Below are 23,724 nucleotides of genomic sequence, written 5' to 3'. Positions count from 1 at the left end.
TGTTTTGACTGAATACAACAGCAGCGTTGATCTACAGCCAATGAGAGAGCAAGAAACGGGGGAAGTTTCAGTGGGAGGAGTCCTGATGTACCTGCAACAGAACATCAACTAGCATGCGGTCTCAAAGTCTCATTGGAAAGAAGAAATGGCGGGAAAATTAGTGGAACATTTGCAGGAGCACCAGCACCTATTTGATGTTCCCTCTGAATTGTAGCACAAACGGTGGAGAAAGAGAAGAGTTGGAGAGAAATCGCCAATTCTCTTGGACAGTCAGGTCAACAAATAGGTCGATTTTTCAGTAGGAGGCACTTTTTCATATTGTAACCAATAAAATATATGATTAAAAACATGCACATCATACTCTGAAATGCATCACATATGATCATGCATTTGTTTTCGTATCTTTTATCACTTCTCGCATGTACTCTGTTGTGAAACGTAATTTGGAGTCCAGGCAGATTCGTCAATAGTGAAATGTTTTGTAACATGTTCACCCCTGTCACCGATTCCTCGTGTAATTTGAAAACGCGACGACTTCCATGACAAGACAGACAGTTGTGTAATATGAACGGTACCACGATCTGACGTCTTGAAAATGTATGTAGTGTGTAGGAGGCATAAGGGACCATAGTAAGCGGTGATGCTCCCTGGTTTTTACGGTGCATTCTGGGAGTTTTTAGGGAGCAAATGTTTCAGTGCACCATTGTAATTTTGCGACAGCCCTAGAAATGGCTGACTTTCCGATCGGTGCCCTGACTACTGAACAAGGGAGCTGACTGAGATGCACCCAAAGACTTTTGAAAAAGCACTCTGGACATTGTGCAATATAGCTTTCGAGTAAATTATGAAAAGAAAAGAAAAAAAAAAATCCTTTTTCCGATGAACTTACCCTGTATATTACCATCCTGATACAGTAAATTTGTTGATCTTCAAGTTCTTCATTAGTGTAAATCAATACTTTGGATTTATAACATCATACACGTTCCACAAGAATTCCACAAAACATACATTCAAAATCAATGTGAAGTTCTGCCTGTCCATAGCAGGTCATATGAATTCTCTTTAGAGTCTGTCTGTGAAGCTCTGGGCTGTAGTCGTAGAACAGTGCATTTTTCGTATCTCTTTTGAGTTGTAATGCTGTCTCAAATAGACCAGCTCTTCTCTGCTGAACAGTGTGACTTACTGGAGTGGAATAAACAATAGTCTGTAAATCATGTTTATGTGGGCAGAACTGTCAACTGGATACGTTCTGAACACAAACTGCATCACTTTTTCACCACAGATGTCACACAACATGCAACGTACAGTACGTTAGCTTACAAGAGTGAATCAACTCTATTCCTACGTGACTTTAAGATAAGACATAACTACAGCTTGGATGCACTGTTTATATCCGTCAATTATTTGTGCAGTTTTTTTCCCAATCTTTTTCATGTGAGGAAGTATCTTGTGTTGTTGAAGAAAACATGCTACTCCATCTCATAAGGACAATGATTTTCAGAGCTGAATGTGCTTGGGCATAAATGTTTCGCCTTCTTGCCTTGGTGCTTTTATTATACCATTCAAAATTCGTGTGAAAGCATAAATCCCCTCTGTTGCTTTCAGATTATCATTGGCAGGAAGGGCTTTCCTCGTGTGGCCGAACAGACTGCCGTTTTGGGCACAAAATCTTGGCAAAGGCCCGGCGAAAGCTGCTATGGCAAAGCGGATATAGGAAGGGGTTGATGGCCGAATTGAGCCAAAGGAGCCAGAATGTGACCTCGTACCAGTGATGATCCACACAAGTACCACTGCAGGCAGCCCGTATGATCATCAGGAGGGTGTAAGGGGCCCAGCACACCCCAAAAACACACACTATGATTGCCAGAGACTTGGCAATCTTCTTGTCTCTCGAGAGACGTGCGTGTCCTCCACTCCTGCAGGGGCCACAATTGGTCGAAGCTTCCTGTGTGCGTATTATGCGTGTCCTTACCCAACCGTTGAACAATCCCTGTTTTTTATTGGTCGCCTTCATTGTCAAAGACACAGAATGTGTGCTGCTCGGATCTCCACTGGACGAAGGCGACACTTCCTCGTCGTCTTCGATAACGGCTGACACGGCTGCCGGCTCCCTAGAGGATACCTTGTGCGTTTTGACAAAGAAGACCGACGAGGCCTGACTGTTCACTACCCTCCATCCGTCTTCCCTCTCAGTCTCCATGTGTGCCATCCTGCTACGGTTTCTCTGCTGGATGTTGAGATAGATGCTGAAGTTGAAGAAGGCCACTGAGAGGAATGGTGAGAAGAACTCAAAGGTGGAAGCAGACAGCAGGAAGTACCAGGTGCAGTAGAACTCAGCGAAACACTCGTCATCTGGAACAATGCTCTCTCCGACCAGCAGTTCCCAAAAGATAATGGCTGGACCATAGAGGAGGAACGCCAGGACCCACACCACCAACATCTTGACCACTGCCAGACGAGTGACACCCTGCTGGGCTCGGTACCTCACCTGAGGAATAAGAAACATAGGAGGTATTACATTAGTCTTATGAGATAGGCCAATGAGGTCTAGAAGACCTGGAGACCGCTATTAGCAGTCCCTTTACTCTCAATGGCCGTTGTGTACACCACCTGGAAGCACATGACCTGGATACTGGCATATTTGCTCAACATTTTTTTAAGGCAAATCACCTGAGCCGTAAATGCCATTTGACTAATTCCTCTGGAGCCACAAGAAAATGACGCCCTGACAATGCTGATGGCATTACAAGAACACGCATTGTACCAAGCTAATCACTATTAAGTATATTGCTGGTGCTTGAGCTGTGACATTAAAAGGCAGCAAATAGGGAAATATACAGTTGTGGCCAAACATATTGGCACCATTGGTAAATATAAGAAAAGGCGGCTGTGAAAAAATACAGGTGAAACTCGAAAAATTAGAATATCGTGCAAAAGTTCATTAATTTCAGTAATTCAACTTAAAAGGTGAAACTAATATATTATATAGACTCATTACAAGCATAGTAAGATATTTCAAGCCTTTATTTGATATAATTTTGATGATTATGGCTTACAGCTTATGAAAACCCCAAATTCAGAATCTCAGAAAATTAGAATATTACATGAAATCAATAAAAAAAAGATTTTAAATACAGAAATGTCGGCCCTCTGAAAAGTATAATCATGCATATGTACTCAGTACTTGGTTTGGGCCCCTTTTGCATTAATTACTGCCTCAATGCAGCGTGGCATGGATGCTATCAGCCTGTGGCACTGCTGAGGTGTTATGGAAGACCAAGATGCTTCAATAGCGGCCTTCAGCTCTTCTGCATTGTTTGGTCTCATGTCTCTCATCTTTCTCTTGGCAATGCCCCATAGATTCTCTATGGGGTTCAGGTCAAGCGAGTTTGCTGGCCAATCAAGCACAGTAATACCATGGTCATTGAACCAGGTTTTGGTACTTTTGGCAGTGTGGGCAGGTGCCAAGTCCTGCTGGAAAATGAAGTCAGCATCTCCATAAAGCTTGTCTGCTGAAGGAAGCATGAAGTGCTCTAAAATGTCCAGGTAGGCGGCTGCGTTGACTCTGGACTTAATAAAGCACAGTGGACCAACACCAGCCGATGACATGGCTCCCCAAACCAACACAGACTGTGGAAACTTCACACTGGACTTCAAGCATCTTGGATTGTGTGCCTCTCCATTCTTCCTCCAGACTCTGGGACCTTGGTTTCCAAATGAGATGCAAAATTTGCTCTCATCAGAAAAGAGGACTTTGGACCACTGAGCAACAGACCAGTTCTTTTTTTCTTTAGCCCAGGTAAGACGTTTGACATTTGAAGCCCATGTCCAGGACCCGTCTGTGTGTGGTGGCTCTTGATGCAGTAACTCCAGCCTCAGTCCACTCCTTGTGAAGCTCCCCACACATTTGAATGGCCTTTTCCTGACAATCCTCTCCAGGCTACGGTCATCCCTGCTGCTTGTGCACCTTTTTCTTCCACACTTTTCCCTTCCACTTAACTTTCTATTAATGTGCTTTGATACAGCACTTTGAGAACATCCAACTTCTTTTGCAATTACCTTTTGAGGCTTTCCCTCCTTGTGGAGGGTGTCCATGATGGTTTTCTGCACAACTGTCAGGTCAGCAGTCTTCCCCATGATTGTGAATTCAACTGAACCAGACTGAGAGACCATTTAAAGGCTCAGGAACCCTTTGCAGGTGTTTAGCTGATTAGAGTGTGACACTTTGAGCCTACAATACTGAACCTTTTCACAATATTCTAATTTTCTGAGATTCTGAATTTGGGGTTTTCATAAGCTGTAAGCCATAATCATCAAAATTATATCAAATAAAGGCTTGAAATATCTTACTTTGCTTGTAATGAGTCTATATAATATATTAGTTTCACCTTTTAAGTTGAATTACTGAAATTAATGAACTTTTGCACGATATTCTAATTTTTCGAGTTTCACCTGTATACTTATTGTTTGTCCTTTTGGTTTTTCATTCAAAATATTCACAAAAATCTACCCTCAAATATTTATCAAACAATTCCAAACACAAGTTTTATCAAAAAACTTGTTATCATTAAAATTGAATCAAATATATGTGTGACACAATTATTGGCACTCTTGTATTCAATACTTTGTGCAGCCTCCCTTTGCCAAGATAACAGTTCTGAGTATTCTCCTCTATTGCCTAATGAGGTTGGAGAACATATGGCAAATTATCTGAGACCATTCGTCCATACAGAATCTCTCCAGATCCTTCAAATTCAGTGGTCCATGCTGGTGGTCTCTTCTCTTCAGTTCACCCCACAGGTTTTCTATGGGGTTCATGTCACGGGGCTGGGATGGCCATGGCAGAACCTTGATTTTGTGGTCCGAGAACTATTTTTTTTGTTGATTTTTATGTATGTTTTGGATCATTGTCCTGCTGGAAGATCCAACCACAGCCCATTTTAAGCTAATTTCAGGTTTGATTTTTTTTATCAGTTGGTTTATGATAGAGTCCATGATGCCATGTATCCGAACAAGATATCCAGGAACTCAGAACAGCCCTACAAATTTAAAGATCCACCACCATATTTAACCGTGGGCATGAGGTAATTTCCATATGGCTACCTCTACCCGCCAAACTCATCTCTGGTGTTTACTGCCAAAAAGGTCTGTTTTTGTTTTATCTGACCACAGAACCCATTTGACGTTCCAGTAGTCTCTAGCAAACTGAAGACGCTTGAGTCTCTTGAAACCCTCCCAAACAACTTGTGGTGATGTAGGTGATGTCTGATCGAGGTTTTGGAGACCATGTGACCCCAAGATCGAACTAATTTCTGCAATTCTCCAGCTGTGATCCTTGGAGAATTTTTGGCCACTGGAACCATCCTCCTCACCATGCGTGGAGACGATATATACACACGCCTTGTTTCAGGACGATTCGTAACATCTCCAGTTGATTGGGACTTCTTAATTATTGCCATGATGGTGAAAATGGGTATTTTCAATGCTTTAGCTATTTTCTAATAGCCACTTCCCATTTTGTGAAGCTCAACAACCTTTTTTCTGCACATTTCTTTGGTCTTACCCATTGTGATGGATGACTAAGAGAATTTGGCTTGTGTGTTACCTCATATATATATATATATACCCATGTGAAATAAGAACTCATGGCTGAACAATTTAATGTTTTGCAAATGTGTTTGAGAAATCTTATTTAATTATGAGATTAAATAAAATTAAACTTAAAATACATTATATAAAACGTTCAATCAGTTTACTTCAATCAAAGGTTAGATTTTTGTGAGTATTTTGAATGGATATTTTTATGAATGAATATGCTCATATTTACCAAGGGTGCTAATATTTTTGGCCACAACTGTATGAAGTAAGTCTGTTTCACTTTCAAAGCACTCCAAAAAAACTGTGGGTGAAATATTTTTCTTTGTCAGATTGCACGGCTATTTTTGAATGGCCATCAATAGAAAAATAGGCTTTTTACCCACATAGTGGTATAGTTATGGTATCTACTAGCAGGGGCTAATTGCTAAAGCTAACCCGCCAAATCTTAACCCCTTTAGAGAGGCTCACATAATACCTGTAGTACCGAGTCAAAGATTGATAAGGGAGCTATCTCTGCCAGGTGTCCCACTCAATAAAGTCCATCCATGATGTGACTGCCTCCTCAAGTTCATAATTAATTCATGGCCCAGAATTCTGAGCACAGCGAAGAAAAAGGATGAACCTAGTTTATTCCTAGCCTGCACTGTGGAACTGAACGATTATGCCGTTTATCTGATGACATACACCAATTTAATTAATGTACCTATTATAAGTTAATCACTGTGTCTGCTAAATGTGATGATGTGAAATTAAAATTTACACTCAATGAAAGATCAGAGCAAGTGAATAAATTCACTTTATGTCATAAATACAGTCATACGTGCCTGTAGCAACATAATGACTCTGTTCCACAACCTAGTGAGCTACCTTGCTCTCTACTTCCTACATAGGCAGCTGTCTTTTAAGGCATGCAAACTGAACTTGATCCTCTGAAAACCTGGGTAAAATAATAGATTTTTTTACGTAATGATACTTTTACAGTGGTGCTTGGAAGTTTGTGAATCCTGCATAAATATGAGCTAAAACATCATCAGATTTTCACACAAGCCCTGACAGTAGATAAAAAGAACATAGTTAAACAAACGAGACAAAAATATTGTACTTGGTCATTGATTTATAGAGGATAATGATCCAATATTACATATCTGTGAGTGGCAAAAGTATGTGAACCTCTTGGATTAGCAGTTAATTTGAAGGTGAAATTAGAGTCAGGTGTATTCAAATAATGGGATGACAATCAGCTGAGAATGGGCACCCTGTTTTATTTATAGAACAGTGATCTATCAAACTCTGATCTTCACAACACATTTGTGGAAGTGTATCAGGGCACGAACAAAGGAGATTTCTGAGGACCTCAGAAAAAGTGTTGTTGATTCTCATCAGGCTGGAAAACCATCTCTGAAGAATCTGGACTCCACCAATCCACACTTAGACAGATTGTGTACAAATGGAGGAAATTCAAGACCATTGTTACCCTCCCCAGGAGTGGTTGACCAACACGGATCACTCCAAGAGCAAGGTATGTAATAGTCCGCAAGGTCACAAAGGAACTAGCTGTTGACCAATATATTGCTGAATAAATCAGCCAATATCCAGAATTTTTTAATTATTGGCATCGGCCGATACATTTACCCCTTTGGCCAATTTTATTTCTTGAGGGTGCTGAGAATCGCCTGCTTGCATGTGAAGTGACTTGAGACATGTAAATGACCAGTCATGTTTATTGTTACTACAAGAACAGACCGGTGTGCAACACAGTGTCATTTAAACGGTCTGCATATCATTTCCACTGCAGTTTAGTGCCATCTCAACGTGGGCGGGATTATTGGATGATCGTCATAGTTGCGCTGCCTCTACTGCCGTGACATCATCTTAAACATGACACAAACTGACAAAAACAATAACACGACCGCTAGGTGTTAGCTACTAGCTCATTGTGCTGCATAAAGCAGTTGTTGCATGGTGATTTTACACAAGTGTAACAGTTAAATTGGTCTGGTTGTTTTAGAAGCTTTCCAGTAGCTGGTCAACTAAATAAAGTGAAGATTTCAAGCAGATTAACAAAACATACCATCCTCCATCTTGGATCAACGCCAGTCCAGGGCACTCTCCATCCCATTGCTCGTGATTTAGATAGCGTCCATTTGGTTGAACCACTTAAACTTTTCCTTGATGGTTCTGTAGTCACTTAAGTGTTTTTCTTTACTTTTCCCTACACTGTTGGTAGGTCCGGTGGTAGCCGTGTGCGGCCAACAGCTGAGACACTTCCTGAGAGACTTTATTGTTTCGCTCATCGCTAACGAGTGGACCGTCTGCACCTCGTTTATTGACCATGTGGTTTTGTGCACAGCCATTTTCTTTTTTCACAATTCGAAAGTCACGTTAACAAATTATACTGTTATCGCTGTTGCTAACTTTAAAACTAGCGGGTTGATGTCGTGTGTTGGAAATCCAGTGATGCTGGTAGTGACGATTCTCCGCGACCAATCAGTGATCTGCAGGATTTTGACGTCACATTTAGTATTGGCTCGGCTCGCTTGGAACATCGACCGAGGTGGTACTAAAAAAGTATCTGGTACCAGGTACTATCCACAGTGGAAAAGCCCCATATATGCCTCTCTAACATTGGCTTATGTTCATGAGTCCACCATCAGGAGAACACTGAACAACAACGGTGTGCATGGCAGAGTTGCCACGCACTGCACACTGCTGCCCATCTACAGTTTGATAAAGATCACGTGGACAAGCCAGATGTCTATCGTAAAAATGTTTTGTGGACAGATGAGACTTTTTGGTTAAAATGAGAAGTGTTATGTTTGGAGGAAAACACTGCATTCTATCTGTGAAACATGGTGGTGGAAGTATCATGGTTTGGGCCTGTTTTGCTGCATATGGGCCAGGATGGCTTGCCATCATTGCTGGAACAATGAATTCTGAATTACACCAGCGAATTCTAAAGGAAAATATCAGGACATCTGTCCATGAACTGAATCTCAAGAGAAAGAGGGTCATGCAGCAAGACAACGACCCTGAGCACACAAGTCGTTCTACCAAAGAATGGTTAAAGATGAATAAAATTTATGTTTTTGAATGGCCAAGTCAATGTCCTGTCCTTAATCCAATAGAAGGTCATGTTGTGGAAGGATCTGAAGCAAGCAGTTCATGTGAGGAAACCCACCAACAGAGTTGAAGCTGTTCTGTATGGAGAAATGGGCTAAAAGCTACAAGCTGATCCGCAGGTTTCCAGTTACAAGTACCGGTAGATTTATAATCTGCATTTCTCTCACTTGGTCCTTTTTTGTTGGATGGGTTTTTTCACTTCAACGTGTCACAATCCATTAAGTTATTGCATTCTCAGTGAAGCAAACATGCGATGCTGCCTCAGGGTTTTGGCCAAAAGAATATTTATTTTACCAGGCTTAATTATGCTGCCTACCTTTTGGATTCTGCCCTATTTCTGGGTCACTGATGAAATGTAAGACCATTTGTGACATTCACAATGGTAACTTTTTCCAAGATCAGTGGCCTAGAAATACAAGGCAGCATAGTTATTCTGCCCACCTTTTGGAACAGCCTTTTTAAAGTTATTTTATCGATATTCGCCTTTTAAAATATCACGATAAACGACTACATCGTCATCGCTGAGGGTTGTCGAATTTGTTTGCTTTATTGATTTTGCTTTAAAAATGTAATTTATTTATTCAAACATTAAAAACATAAACAAAAGACTTTTTAAAATTCAAACTGCACTTTAAACTAAATTAAAAAAGCCATAAAATAACGAAGAGATGGAATATCTTCTTTGACCACCTTATTTAAACATTTACCATTTCCAACGGCTCCGTTTGCCATCACGCAAGTATCCGTCAATGACACCAGATGGAAAATGACTAATAGTCGACAGATTAAAAACCTAAAGACAATTATAAATGTAAAGGCAATAATAATCATAATAAATAAACCTAATACTTTTCCTTGTGTTCCCAAAATAATGCTGCTAAATGTGTGTTCTTATTGAATTTGTGTTTGTATTGCGTTTTGTTAATGCAGTTCATGCTGCCTAAAGAAAATAAAACTCTTATCTTAAATTTTAGGTTCAACGTGAACGTGTCTTGTATTACTTTATGATTTAATCACTTTCGTCTTTGTTTCTTTACTACAAAGATATACATTTATGAACCTGCAGAGTTGCGTTCGCATGCCAACCGTGTGGAAATAAAGCAAAGTTAACTCACAGCACCTCCTGAGATGAACGCAGATCATTTGCAGCATTATTCTTGCAAACAGTTGAGACGAATGAATCTCGTGCTGCACGTCTCCGAACAAACAGCGAATCAGATGCGAGCATTGACGACTTTTCTTTTGTCTGTTATTAAACTTACAATAAAGTGTGTTTCTTCAAGCGCGTGTCTTAGTGACTAACAGCATTCTTGTCATGTATCACTCAGAGACGTCTTACAGGTCGACCAACCTGTTGCGGGTAGATGAGTAAAATTACTTGCACATGAAATGCATTTGGACGAGAAGCTCGCTAACTGGATTCAGCCTTGTCGCATTTTGCGGATGGTGTATGCTAGTTTCTCACCCTGGGCTACTGTATAATATATTTGGTGACTTCCCAGATCCATGGTTTTGTCAATCATCGTCTGTCAATGAGTGTCGCAGTTGGCATCGTGATCTTTGTAAGACATCGTCAATATCTGATAACATCGTCCTATCGCCATACGGCCTTTGTTTTTTTGGGAGTGCCTATGAAGACTTAACATGTAGGCAGTGCTATAGGTTTTATAACAGAGACATTCCTCCATCTTAACTTAGTTTTACTGCATGTAAAGTGTCCAGAAAAAAATGCAATTGTTATCTCCCTCTCCTCTATTCATTTATGCACATCTAGTCATAATTGTTGCTTTTCAGCAAGGCATGTACGAATGGAAAAGTGTATGATTGCTGTGATTATGTCTTATACAGACAAAAGGTTGCACTGATTTGCTCTTCGCACCATAATTTCTTTATTTTCCTTCATTCACCTTTATTCCCTTTGCGCAAGCCATTGTTGTTGGAAGAATAACCAAAGGTATTGGTTTTATTTGAAATAAATAGGAGTACTTAGATCAGTGGTTCTCAAACTGGGGAGCATGGAGAGTTTTAAAGGGGGGCATAAACACACATCTGACAAGTTACTATGAGCCATTCTTGAATTTTTTTTTTTTAAATTTTGGTCTAAAACTTGACCATTTGTATCCCCTTTTCTCCCGAAGTTGGAATGCCCAATTCCCACTACTTAGTAGGTCCTCGTGGTGGCGCGGTTACTCACCCCAATCCGGGTGGCGGAGGACGAGTCTCAGTTGCCTCCGCTTCTGAGACCGTCAATCTGCGCATCTTATCATGTGACTCGTTGTGCATGACACCACGGAGACTCACAGCATGTGGAGGCTCATGCTACTCTCCACGATCCACACACAACTCGCCACACGCCCCATTGAGAGTGAGAACCACTAATCACGACCACGAGGAGGTTACCCCATGTGACTCTACCCTCCCTAGCAACCGGGCCAATTCGGTTGCTTGGGAGACCTGGCTGGAGTCACTCAGCACGCCCTGAATTCAAACTTGCGACTCCAGGTGTGATAGTCAGAGAAACATCCACCAATCAGAGAACCACGGGCAATGAAACTCGTGTTTCTATACTTTTAATCAACAACCTAAATTCAATATTTTTTTATTCAATTACATCCTTCGCAATGCTTCATGGGATTGTAGTCCGTGCCCTCATGAAAGATGGTAAGTGCACAGCCTTGTACATTTGTCTTTATGTCTGATTTTTAAATACTTATTTGCCTCCAAACACAGTTGGTGATGTTGTGATTCTCCTCGGAGCTGGTCGGTTTGGTTCATGACTTACAACTTATTTTAGAAAGATTTTATTAAAGATCTATGGAAGAAATGAAAAGGGAAAATACTTCCAGAACCCAGACGGCTGAAAAAGTGGGCATGCACTGTTGCACTAGCTCTCTCCTATCAGTGTTCCTCTTTACTACTTAAGACAGCATCAAAAACACATGAATTACCATAGGGTGGGATGTTGAAAGACACAACGCCATTGGCAGATATTTAAGTGAAAAGTGAGCATAAAGACTAAGGCAACATATCATAAAATTAGTTTTGAAATCAAAGTTATTATAAGGATCCAGATGACCGTAACTGCTGTAATTTGAAAAATAACACATGTTGTTTGTTGGGTAGCTATGGATTCTGTCAGCGCGGGGGGGCGTTACAGCTGGCTAATTAATCTCGAGCAGCAGCTTTCCTCCCCAGACTCAAATTATCTGATGTTTTGCAGTTAGCATGTACATGGTCCAAAAATCTGAGACCACTACTGAAAATGGATCCTTTGCCTTTTTTAATACTTTCATATAAATTGCTTACATATGATTAATGACCTAGAAATAGTCTTCCTTTTCCATTTGTATTTACATTTAATGAAATATCAGTGCAAGTGAATACATTTACTTTGTTTATTTCCAGGATACATTGAAAACAAAATACTTCCATCTTCACCTTGTTCTTTGTATCTCTGGATATATAGCAATGTATAATGGGCAGGCATAATTGTCTCTGCTGATGGACAGCAGGGTCAGTGTTACAATAAGGCTGTCTTCACCACAGCACCTCTCGCTCCAGAGTTATTTCAGTCATTTAAAAATGACAATTGGAAAGAAGACAACCATTGAAAAGGAATCATCTATTCATAAAAGCCATGAGCTCTCAAGGTTGTCTGCTGGTGATAAACTAATGCCATTTGAAGTCTGAAATTACTGCAAATAATAGTTGTCTTCGGGGAGTGAGGGACATCTTGCTAGCATTAGCAGAGGACAAACATGACAGGGTTTCACACCTTCTAGCGCTCTACAGTTGGATTACGGGGCATCACAGCTGGTAAATAACACAATGGTCAATGGCAGTTTTGACGTGTCGCCCCCACGGTGAAATGTGTTAAAGTACTCTGGAGGGAAAGCATTGGTAGAAAGGGTGAATCTACACGCAATCATATCCAGATTATATTCCATCCCAAATCAGAAAGCATTTCAATTTGTCATTTGCTAAAAAGAGTATTCAACTTTTTTTCTTTTGAACCATTAATATATAACGTGTCTGGTAACATGTGCATGTAAAATGGCTAGAAATAGCATTTTAGCTTAGCATAAAGCTAAATGTCAACATGACAATATAGGTTTATTTCAATTTCTGTTACATGCATTTTGTTACTCGCAACCCTGAGCATCAACAAAAGGAACATAAAATTGACTGTTAAACTATGAGGACTTCAAAAGAGCTGGAAAATATATGCATTTGCAATACATGCAAATTCCTATGCATTATTCATGAGGGCACCAAATACACTCCTGAGATGTTTTGATTGCATAATATGTTTGGATATATACAGCGAAGTTATTAGACCTTTCAACACTTTCGAAGCCACTACTGTGAGATCTCTCGTAAAGTCAGGGGCTTGATATGTAGTGTCTATCTATGCCTTAATGTTTTTTGACAATACCTAGCCTTTGCAGAATATTTTCTCTGCTGGAAATCAATATTTGCATTTCATTATTGTCTCAAACGTGACTCTGGAACGTCAAAAGCCATTTGGGCTGGGAAATGGGCTGCTTTTGAAACTGCATAAAGTTTCGTTCAGTGCATCCGTCTTTTGAGCGGGGTCTCATTCTTGCATTTTCAGCGCTTATTCTGCTCAACGGTTTGTATGAATGTATAAGAGGTTATTTAGGGACCTCAAGAACCCAAATCATCAGCATTTTGCAACTTGAATTGGAGATAAATGCACGTGCTGCATTCAATGAAATAAAATATTTAACTTCCTTCCACTTCCTTCCTCTTTTGATTTAGCTAGAAGAGCCAGTGTTTAACCATGTGTTTCTTGAAGCTCACAAGCACATCAGATCCACTGCTGGGAGAGCTACTTTGAAACGGTGGCTTGTCAATCTACTTATAACACCCAGCCCCAGTCACACTAGTCTGAGTTTGCAAAATTATTTCGGACATCGCAACGGACCATGACATGATGTCACGCATGAGGGCTTATGGATTTAAATCACAAATAACAAAAATGTATCCTTTACAAGTTGTTTATACTGTCTACTCACTTTCCAGCTTCAATAAAAACATTCAGCTTTGAAATATGGATCCTTTGAATTGAACTTGCAGGTCAGAGTTCGCTAAACTTAAACTTTCCTCTGCATTGTAGTGCGAAATTTCTTTGCCTTTGCTTGTGTTTCGCAGTCTCACACTTTTAAATGCATTTGAATGGAGCGCGTAGTGTAGCGTTACCGGCCCTTTAAAACATTCTTCGACTCATTTCGAAAAACTTATTCGATAAACAACGAAGCTATTCACAAAAAGTTGCGTCTTTTAGATTATATATATATATATTTTTTTTTTTTTTTTTTGCATTTTTCTTGCTAAAAAATGAGGGGTTTGGAATGAATCAATTTTGATGATGTGAGCGACGGCAAACAAAAAAACTAGAATATGACGAAATGGTCAAACTTGGTGATGAGCAGCTGGTTTAACTATATACACTCACTGAGCACTTTATTAGGTACACCTGTTCACCTACTTATTCATGCGATTATCTAATCAGCCAATCGTGAGGCAGCAGTGCAATGCATAAAATCATGCAGATACGGGTCAGGAGCTTCAGTTAATGTTTACATCAACCATCAGTTGCACGATTTTTGGTGCCAGATGGGCTGGTTTGAGTACTTCTGTAACTGAACTAGAATTGACTCCGAATCAGGGCTGTACTGGGAAGAGAAATCGGAATTGGATTTTATGTAGCAACTGGCCCAAAAGTTGAGGGGGGTCATATCGCGGCGATGTTTTGTGGTCCGTTCTACATTACGCGGCGGCTCATTTTAGCTTATCCCGGCCCAATCGGCCCATTCCGCGGTCTCCCAATGGCCAGTTCGCCCCTGATCGGCCCAAATGTGTGTCAGCCCACCAGGAAAATGCCCGGCATGCCAGATTATCAGTCCAGCCCTGCTCTGAATGGTGTCGAAAACAAACATCCAGACAGTTCTGTGGATGAAAACACCTTTTGATGAGCGAGGTCAACGGAGCATGGCCAGACTGGTTGTAGCGGACAGCTGGTTGGTAGCCTATAACCGCAATCGTAGTGAGCAGAATAACATCACAGAATGCACAACATGTCAAACCTTGAGGCGGATGGGCAACAACAGCAGAAGACCACATTGGGTTTCAGCCAAGAACAGAAAACTTCTGCCAAGGCACACAGATGTTAGTGTCAGAATTTGGAGCCAACAGAATTAATCCATGGACCCAACTTGTCTTATGTCAACAGTCTAGGCTAGCTGTGGTGGTGTAAAGGTGTTGAGAATGTTTCCTTGGCATACTTTGGGTTAATACCAATCAACCTTTGCTTCAATGCTGATGAATCTCGATTGGCTGATTAGATAATCGCATGAATAAGTAGGGGAACAGATGTACCTAATAAAGTGATTAGTGAGTGTATATAGTTAAACCAGCTGCTCATCACTATGTTTTCAGCCTATTTGAGTATTGTTGCTGGCCATGTGCATCCCTTCATGGCCACAACTTACCCATCCTCAAATGGCTCTTTCCAGCATGATAATGCACCATATCATAAAGCAAGTCGTCTCGAACTGATTTCATGAACATGACAATGATTTCATTGTTATTCAGTGGCTTTTCCAGTCACCAGATCTGAATCCAATCGAACACCTTTGGGATGTGGTAGAACGGGAGATTTGCTGCATGACTGTGCAGGTGAAATGTCTGGAGATTTGTCATGATGCAATCATGTCAACATGGACCAGAATCTCAAAGGAATGTTTCCAACATCATCTGGAATCCATGCCATGAATAACTGAGGCTGTTTTGAGAGCCCTATCCAGTATTAGTTTAGTGTCCCTAATAAAGCGCTCAATGAGTTTACTAACGTAAAAAATATGCAAAATGCATCCAGAGACTTTTACATGAACAAACTGATTCACTAAAACAAATCAGACATTACAATTTTACAAATAAGAGATGAGCAAACATTACATTTTCATTGTAAAGCTGCATGCAATACATTATGTTGCTATGGGAAAAACATTCTGGTCACTCTCTTCCATGCAATTGCAATGAAGCTTTATTTGCATGGATAAGATCGCCTTGTACATTCTTTAAAATATCTCCTTTACTGTTCTACATAAGTCATATGAGTTGAGAACATCACAAAGCATGAGCAAATACTTTAATTTCACTGTTCAGACCACTAATTATTCCATGAGACCAAGACATGCACTAGCGGCTAAAGGTTTGGAATAATGTATAGATTTTGATGTTTCGGAAGGAAATTGGTACTATTATTCACCAAAGTGTCAATGGTCCTCGTGCTATCATGATTTATGTAATGAATACCCCTGTTCTAGATGTAAAGCATAGGCTAAATATAGAAAACTTACTCCAACGTCGCTATCGAGGACATTTCTTCTTTCAGATAAACATCAAGATTGTTTTATCACTCAGGCCTATTGCTAACATTGCATTAATCTCTCACATCAGCCCAATAATCTCAGTGATGGATTACATTTAGAGACACACAGAATCTAGTAACAGAAATATAAAATGTACCTCGATATGTTTCTTCACATTAGAGGCAGGATTAATGCTGATATCTGGCTTGAGCAAGTTAAACTCGCATGACTCTGTCAAGCAATTGGCCTTTTTCCCTGTGAAAAGCCCTTTCAGATGCGGCTGGATATGTTCAGCTGTAAACTGTGCTTGAGGCATCCTCCACATCCATAACAGTTGGCACCGGATCTGCAGCTGCCACTCAAGTTTTTTTACGTGTCATTTGGGCGGGAGTCACGAGACTCTCCCTAGCCAATCATGATGATGGATACAAATAAAATCAGGACAGGGAAGTAGCAAACACAGACGGTGGGAAAATAGCGCATTAAAAGTACAGTTACAGCGCTTAAAATATACTTAAGTAAAAGTATACCATTTTAAAACTTTAAAACTTAAATTCCTGGGAAAAACGACTCAATTACAGTAATGTGAGTATTTGTAATTTGAGTATTTTCGTTACTTTACATCCCTGCTCAAAGGTGCAGGTCTTATGGGAAGGATTGCAAAGAAAAAGACAATTTTGAAACAGAAAAACAAAAATAAATGGTTCGTGTGGGCAAAGAAACACAGACACTGGACAACAGATAGTTGGAAAAGAGTGTTACGGATCTTAACCTCATTGAGCTTTTGTGGGATCAGCTAAACTGGGGTGTGTGTGTGCGTGTATTTATCACTTTGTGGGGACCAAATGTCCCCATAAGGATAGTAAAACCCGAAATTTTTGACCTTGTGGGGACATTTTGTCGGACCCCATGAGGAAAACAGCTTATAAATCATACTAAATGATGTTTTTTGAAAATGTAAAAATGCAGAAAGTTTTCTGTGAGGGTTAGGTTTAGGGGATAGAATATAAAGTTTGTACAGTATAAAAACCATTATGTCTATGGAAAGTCCCCATAAAGTAAGTGGGTGTGTGGGTGTGTGGGTGTGTGTGTGTGTGTGTGGTGCCCAACAAGACAGTCACATCTATGGCAAGTGCTACAGGAAGTGTGGGGTGAAAGGTCACCTGAGTATCTGGACAAACTGACAAATGAATGTTATGGTACATTTCATAGACTATACATTGTGTCAGTTGAATGCCACTTTTGTGAATAAAAGTACCAAAATCTTTCCATAAGAGCAAAATCTGTACATTATTCCAAACTTTTGGCCGCCAGTGTTTATATATATATTTGTTTTGATGGGTTGGCTCTTGTTTCAGGCATGACTTTTAGCCGTGTGGTTTCATCAGAGGCCATGATCACACAACATACACAAACATGATGTAAAGGTCATTATGAGGGGGCAGTCTTGTTAAGGTGGCTCACGTGAGTCATTACAGCTCGTAGATTCTGGGCAGCTGTCTGCATGTCTGAAATAGCTGACAGCAGTGTGGCAGTTGTTAAACCTGAATTCAATCAAGCCACTACAGATATTTGAGAGTAAGAGTGATACACCAACTAAAAAACACATTTATGCTACAATACAATATGTGACAAGGTAACAGAACGACCACTGCTTACAAAATAAGATAAAGCCTCTATTCCAAACTAGTGAGGTATGAAGACAGAATTGATGGCATCATAGGCGCGCTTTTCCCACCGTCTGTGTTCGCTACTTCCCTGACCTGATTTTAATTTTATCCATCATCATCATGCTGTTCCAAAAGGTAGGCAGTATTATTAAGCTGCATTCTAAGGTACCTAATTTAGGCCAAATTCCCCGGCATCTACTGTATTTAGCCGGTTCAGAACAAGTTGATTTTGGCCGAGGGTGTCACACAACTACCCAATGGTAGTGGGAAGACATCCCGGATCATTGCAACTTTCTCTCCGCTTCCCTGTTATTGGAGATCGGCGAAATAAAATCGGGAGTACCGCATGAACATAAACGTAACATATTAAAGAAGGATGCGATTCATAAAGTAATTTTTAGTGTGTGATTTTGTGTATTTATGGCTTGCCGTAGAAAGCGTTGCGGAGCTTCAGTGAGAAAATGAGTTGCGTTCAATAAACGCACAGTTCCGTCTGTGGTGGCTCTGATTTCTCTATTTTCTTGTCAATCCTCATTTTAGTGAATGAATGTCGCATCGCGTCTGGTGTGGACGGGCACATAGCTTGTCGCTGGAATCTTATCACGTCACGTCTGGGTAGGACGAGGTGTAAGGCTGTGAAATATGAATGTGAATTTATGAAGCTGTCCGTGACTAACAAAGCGGATATTTGCAGTAAATCGCACTGAAAAATTCATGACCATAGAGGAGTTAAATGGTGGGTCCACGAAGTGTGTGTGTGTGTGTGTGTGTGTGTGTGTGTGTGTGTGTGTGTGTGTGTGTGTGTGTGTGTGTGTGTGTGTGTGTGTGTGTGTGTGTGTGTGTGTGTGTGTGTGTGTGTGTGTGTGTGTGTGTGTGTGTGTACTGAGTCTTGTCAACCGGGCAAAAAAAGCAGAACTCATTGGTTTATTATTCATCAGATTGCAATAACACACTCTTCATCATCTTGCAAGTTTCTTGCTCGGTTGTTTTTTAAGAAAGGGAAATTTGACAGCAACATTGGTTTAACTAATGGTGTGAGTTTGGGTCAGGACTGTCTGTTTGTCAACCAATGGTAGATGTGGGGAGTGTTTGGGGAAACCGGTTTAAACAAACACATTTTGCAATTCCTTTTGGTGTCTGTGGCAGGGCAGAGGGGGGGCTGGGCCGTGATGCTGCACACCCGGCCCCTAATCAGGCTGATTAAGCCAGAGAGTGATAAAGGTGACCGGAGGTGGCAGTTCGAGAGAGGGAGAAGTACAGGCAGCTGCCCTGCATGTGTTTATGTTTGTGTCTTTTTGTTTTATTAAAAGATAATTTATATTGTCAAGCTGGTTCTTGCCTCTTCCTTTCCATTATTCTTGGTTACACTGGTGCGAATTCCGGGACTGAGTAGCCCGGCCACCTGAGAGTGGAGGAATGGCTGCTGACCGCAAGAGGAGGCTCCTAGCTGACCGCCTGGAGTGGTCAGGGCTGCTGCCAGGGGCGGAGAAGACCGGCTGCTAAAACACTGCGGGATCAACTGAGGACCACGAGTGGGGAGGGGCTCCTGCCCGAACGTCTGGAGCGGGAGGACTGCTGCCAGGGTCGGGGAAGACCCCTACTGTCCACCAAAAAAGCGGCGGGGCATTCTGTCCACCAGGGGCTGGAGGACTGCCTCGGATCCGCCTGAGGAGGCACGGCTGTCGTCCAATTGAGTGTGGAAGAGTGGCCGGAGACCAGACTACGGCATATCGGAGAACCGGCGATCCCGATGTTGTTCTGTGTTGGCCTTTCCCTCTCGTTTTTTCCCTACCCGTGTCACCCTCCCAGGTCCGAATAGGCAGGGATGATCAGGCAGAGCCGGAAGGAGGGGGGGGGGGGTTATACGTCATCCTGGGGGCTCCCCGGCCTGAAAGAAAGGAGGGAGGATTGTGGCAGAGTGGAGGGTGGGGCTGGGTTGTGATTCTGCACACCAGGCCCCCAGTCAGGCTGATCAAGCCCTTGAGATGGATAAAGGTGACCAGAGATGGGGGAGAGAGAGTGAGTGTGAGTGAGTGTGTGTGTGTGTGTGTTACGGGCAGCTGCCCTGAATGTGTTTGTGTCTTTTTGTTTTATTCAAATATTATTTCCATCGTCAAGTCGGTTCTCCTTTCCATTGAACTTTGTTACAGTGATGTTAGTGTGTAGGAATTACAGTCTTCACGTCAACATGAAAAGGCATTCGCTACCCCTTTTCCTTCCGTAATGGGCCATATTTCAGAGTGAAATTGGATATTCAGCAAGAATATCACGTGTAGGGGGAGACTTACATTTATGCATCTGGCAGACGCTTTTATCCAAAGCGACTTACAGAGCCTTTATTACAGGGACAATCTATTGGCAAGTTTTTAGAAAGGCTGTATTACCCACAACAGTAGCATACAACAATGCCTAAACAGCTAACATTAACTTATAGTCTGCACAGCCTTAGTGACATTTACCGCCAAAGAAGGTCATTTCAGAGGGGGAGCAAGTTATTACATTTTGATTCAAGATATTACAGGTTTTTCTCTACAATAACATGCACCTATGAATCATTCACCATAAGACCAGGAACATGTATTAATAAAGTAAACCGGGTCGACTTGAAGCAGGCTGATTAGGTGTTATTTACTTACCGCTCGTGTAACAGACAGGAAGCGATCGTAGCTGATTAAGACAATATTGAAGACTGAAGCCGTGCACAACAAATAGTCCATCACCAGCCACAGCTTGCAGAGTCCACGGCCCAGCATCCACCTGCCCGTCAGGATGTAGGGGATATAGACCGGGATGCAAAAGGCCCCTAGGAAGAGAAACATCACATTACATTGCATTATAGTGGTGGTTCTCAACTGGTTTTGCTTTAGGACCCAGATATTAAATTGGACAATAAGTGATGATCCAAACACAGTACTAATATAGTACCAACTAGCCTGATGCATGAATTGCTAATACACAATGTATGAAAATCAATTGAATTTAAGGTAAAATACTGACAGCTGTGGTTGCCAGAAATTTACCATCAAAAATACGGCGACCACAGGATGTAATTTTGATGCAGGTATATTTTACGGTTTACTAAAATGCTTTCTGCCAATCATTTTGTGCATTCTTGTAGTATTTGCAGTGAATTATTGAGGCTTTATGCCATTTTTATGTCCTGTTATTCATAACAGTTGCCAGTAGAGGGTGCAATTTTATAAAAGCTCATTTGGTATCTTTGTATCGCAGGGTTTTGGATATAGGGGGCGTGGCTAAGCCAACGGGCCGGCTTGTGGAAATTCTAAGACGCCTAAAATCACTTACAGCATCTTTATATGATATAAACTTTATATACTAAAGTTCTGGAACTATAAAAGTTAGCATTTCTATCAAATATAATGAAATGTCATGGGTCACATGCACTTCTGGAAACGCGCTTACTGTAAAATTACGTGTATTATCTTGTCTAATTTTTACCGGATTTTTTTTAAGGCAACTACCCGTAAACCAATTCAAGTTTTTACTGTCCAATTTTTACATTCTTATACCGTTGAAATTACGGTAATATTTTTTTTTACAGTGCACGATAGAGATTGATTGGGTGCAGCAATCAAACATAAATTAGAAGTGCCTCTTCGTCTTTTTGAAAAGTTAAAAAGCCTATTTGTTTTGCTATCCTAATGTTGCATGATTACATTGTGCTTAGCGTTTATCATTGTTATCCCCTGATTTTTGTGATCCTATCAGTATAGACTATTTTTGGGCCACAACCTACCTGTTGAGAGTCATAGCATTATATGGTTGGGTAAGGGATGGGCAAGGAGGCGGCGGGAACTGGCAGAACAGTCAACGTAAACTTTAACAATGCAAACTCAACATAAAACATGTAGACACACACATACACACAGCAGATGCATGTGGCTCTCTCTGCTGCCTCTGGCTCGTCTTTATGCCCCTTCCAGCCGATTAGCTCGATTCAAGGCTGGACGTGTGTCCTCAGTACAGGTTGGTTATAATGAGACTTGCATCAAAGGCCACACTCTTCTCCTAGTCAGAATATAATAAGCCCTTCAGAGTGTAAAATCAATGGATCATGTCACAGAGGAGCCACTTCACAACACGACCAATAAAACCAGAGCCATTATCAAAAAGCCATCGAGAACAAGCGGGAACATTGACAGCTTAAAGCCGGCTACCTCTTTCTCTTTTTCTTTATATGGCACGCTTTCCAGAAAAGCATAAAGAAAGAAGTCACATCAACATCTTCTCTCTGATGGACGCAGAGATCTCGTCTATCATCCAGTTAAATACAGCACAGTCGCTCTGTTAAGAGCTTTCAAGCTGGTTGAAGAAAGAAGGAAAAAATGCAGCTCTGAGACTCTTTGGGGCCAATCCACTAAAAGGTTTCGCCACTTCTGAGTGTGGCATTCTAGTGCAAAAACCTGCGACTTGTACACTAACCACCCACAATGCAGTTTTTGCACAGTGGGTATTGTGATGTACCAGGCTTATTCTGTCATCATTTACTCCGTCTAAACCCATTAGTCCAAGCCCTTATGAAATTCCTTCTTGAAGGGTTACCTGGCCACTTTGCTGGCCTGACAAAACAAGTGATTAATGGTGAATGTGGCACCCAGCGACGCGTCTGTGACGTTTAGTCCCAGTAAAGTATGCCAGATCCTGGTTGTCTGCTGCATCCCTCTTAACCTAGCACTTAGAATCGGCCTGAAATGTAGGGAATTGCACCTGTGCACAAACTAGCAAACTATGCTCAACACAAATGTGTGGCCATGTTTACGCCATTGCTAATTTGCATAATGTGAATAGTGCACTATAAACGATGCTTCCACCAGGTGCAATTCATTTTGGTGAGTTCCTGCATCATCTAAACTAAATAAGCAAGTTTTGAGGTAAAGTGCCACCCTCTCTTCACCACGAAGAAAGAACCTTTTGAGCACATTGTCTGAGCACTAATGCCTTTGGGCCGCAAACACTTGAGGAGGCAGAGTGGGTTTGGTGAATAGGCAGGGAGCCCGTGTGGATCTTGAAATGAACCGCAGGCACGATTTCGTCTCTTAATGCACTCTGAATCCAAGCCAATAATTTATTGTGCTGGCGCGTCGCAGAACAGCAGAAAGCTCTGTCTGTGTCTCACTGCTGTGCCCAATGCATGGGTGTAATTGTTATCTTTTCAGCCTGACTGTGATCCTCAGATGTTTAGACATTGCAAACGGAAATAATTCCCTTTTACACCACTGCGCCTAGAAAGAACCTGACAAGATCGTAAATCTACATATAAAGGCGCAGAATCTTTGCTGATTGGGGATTTCGGTTCTAGTTAGCTTTGGCTTTTATTAAATATATTTATAGTGGTAGTCGTCCAATACAGGGTGGTCAATGGCCAAATGCAGATATTGATATCTAGAAAGGTGGACGGGGCAATGGCTGATATACACTCACTGAGCACTTTATTAGGAACACCTGTCCACCTACTTATTTGTGCGATTTATCTAATCAGCCAATCGTGTGGCAGCAGTGCATAAAATCATGCAGATACTGGTCAGGAACTTCAGTTAATGTTCACATCAACCATCAGAATGGGGATCAGAATATGTGATCTCTGATTTAGACTGTGGCATGATTGTTGGTGCCAGATGCTAAATAAATTCCAGTGATAAGCAGCTGGAAAGGCTTACTTTTAACAAAAAATTACTGGCTTACTGTATATATACCATGCATTACTGTACATTGCTACTTACTAAATAATTAAAACATGCAAATTATATATAAATTAACATTTATTATGTGGGGGGTCTGGGTATCTCTGCGAGTATTGATGCTGAGTACCACCCCTGGAGTCGCGAGTTCAAACCCAGGATGTGCTGAGTGACTCCAGCCAGGTCTCCTTAGCAACCATATTGGTCCGGTTGCTAGGGAGGGTGGAGTCACATGGGGTA

At 41.3% G+C, this 23,724-nt stretch overlaps 1 protein-coding gene across 1 annotated transcript in view; it reads right to left on the bottom strand.

Moving 5' to 3' along the window:
- Window positions 1–1,609: 1,609 nt before the first annotated feature.
- LOC127641014 (histamine H3 receptor-like) overlaps window positions 1,610–23,724 on the bottom strand; it is a 56,918-nt gene continuing 34,803 nt past the window's right edge. Inside the window, exons 8-9 of the mRNA XM_052123745.1 lie at window positions 20,422–20,588; window positions 1,610–2,488 (exon numbers count right to left, since the gene is read on the bottom strand). Of these exons, the coding sequence (XP_051979705.1) occupies window positions 1,610–2,488; window positions 20,422–20,588 (1,046 nt within the window). The remainder of the gene's footprint in view (window positions 2,489–20,421; window positions 20,589–23,724) is intronic.

This window comes from Xyrauchen texanus, chromosome 50 (assembly GCF_025860055.1).
Source record: "Xyrauchen texanus isolate HMW12.3.18 chromosome 50, RBS_HiC_50CHRs, whole genome shotgun sequence".
NCBI lineage: Eukaryota > Metazoa > Chordata > Actinopteri > Cypriniformes > Catostomidae > Xyrauchen > Xyrauchen texanus.
This window is presented reverse-complemented; position numbering and strand designations above follow the sequence as displayed.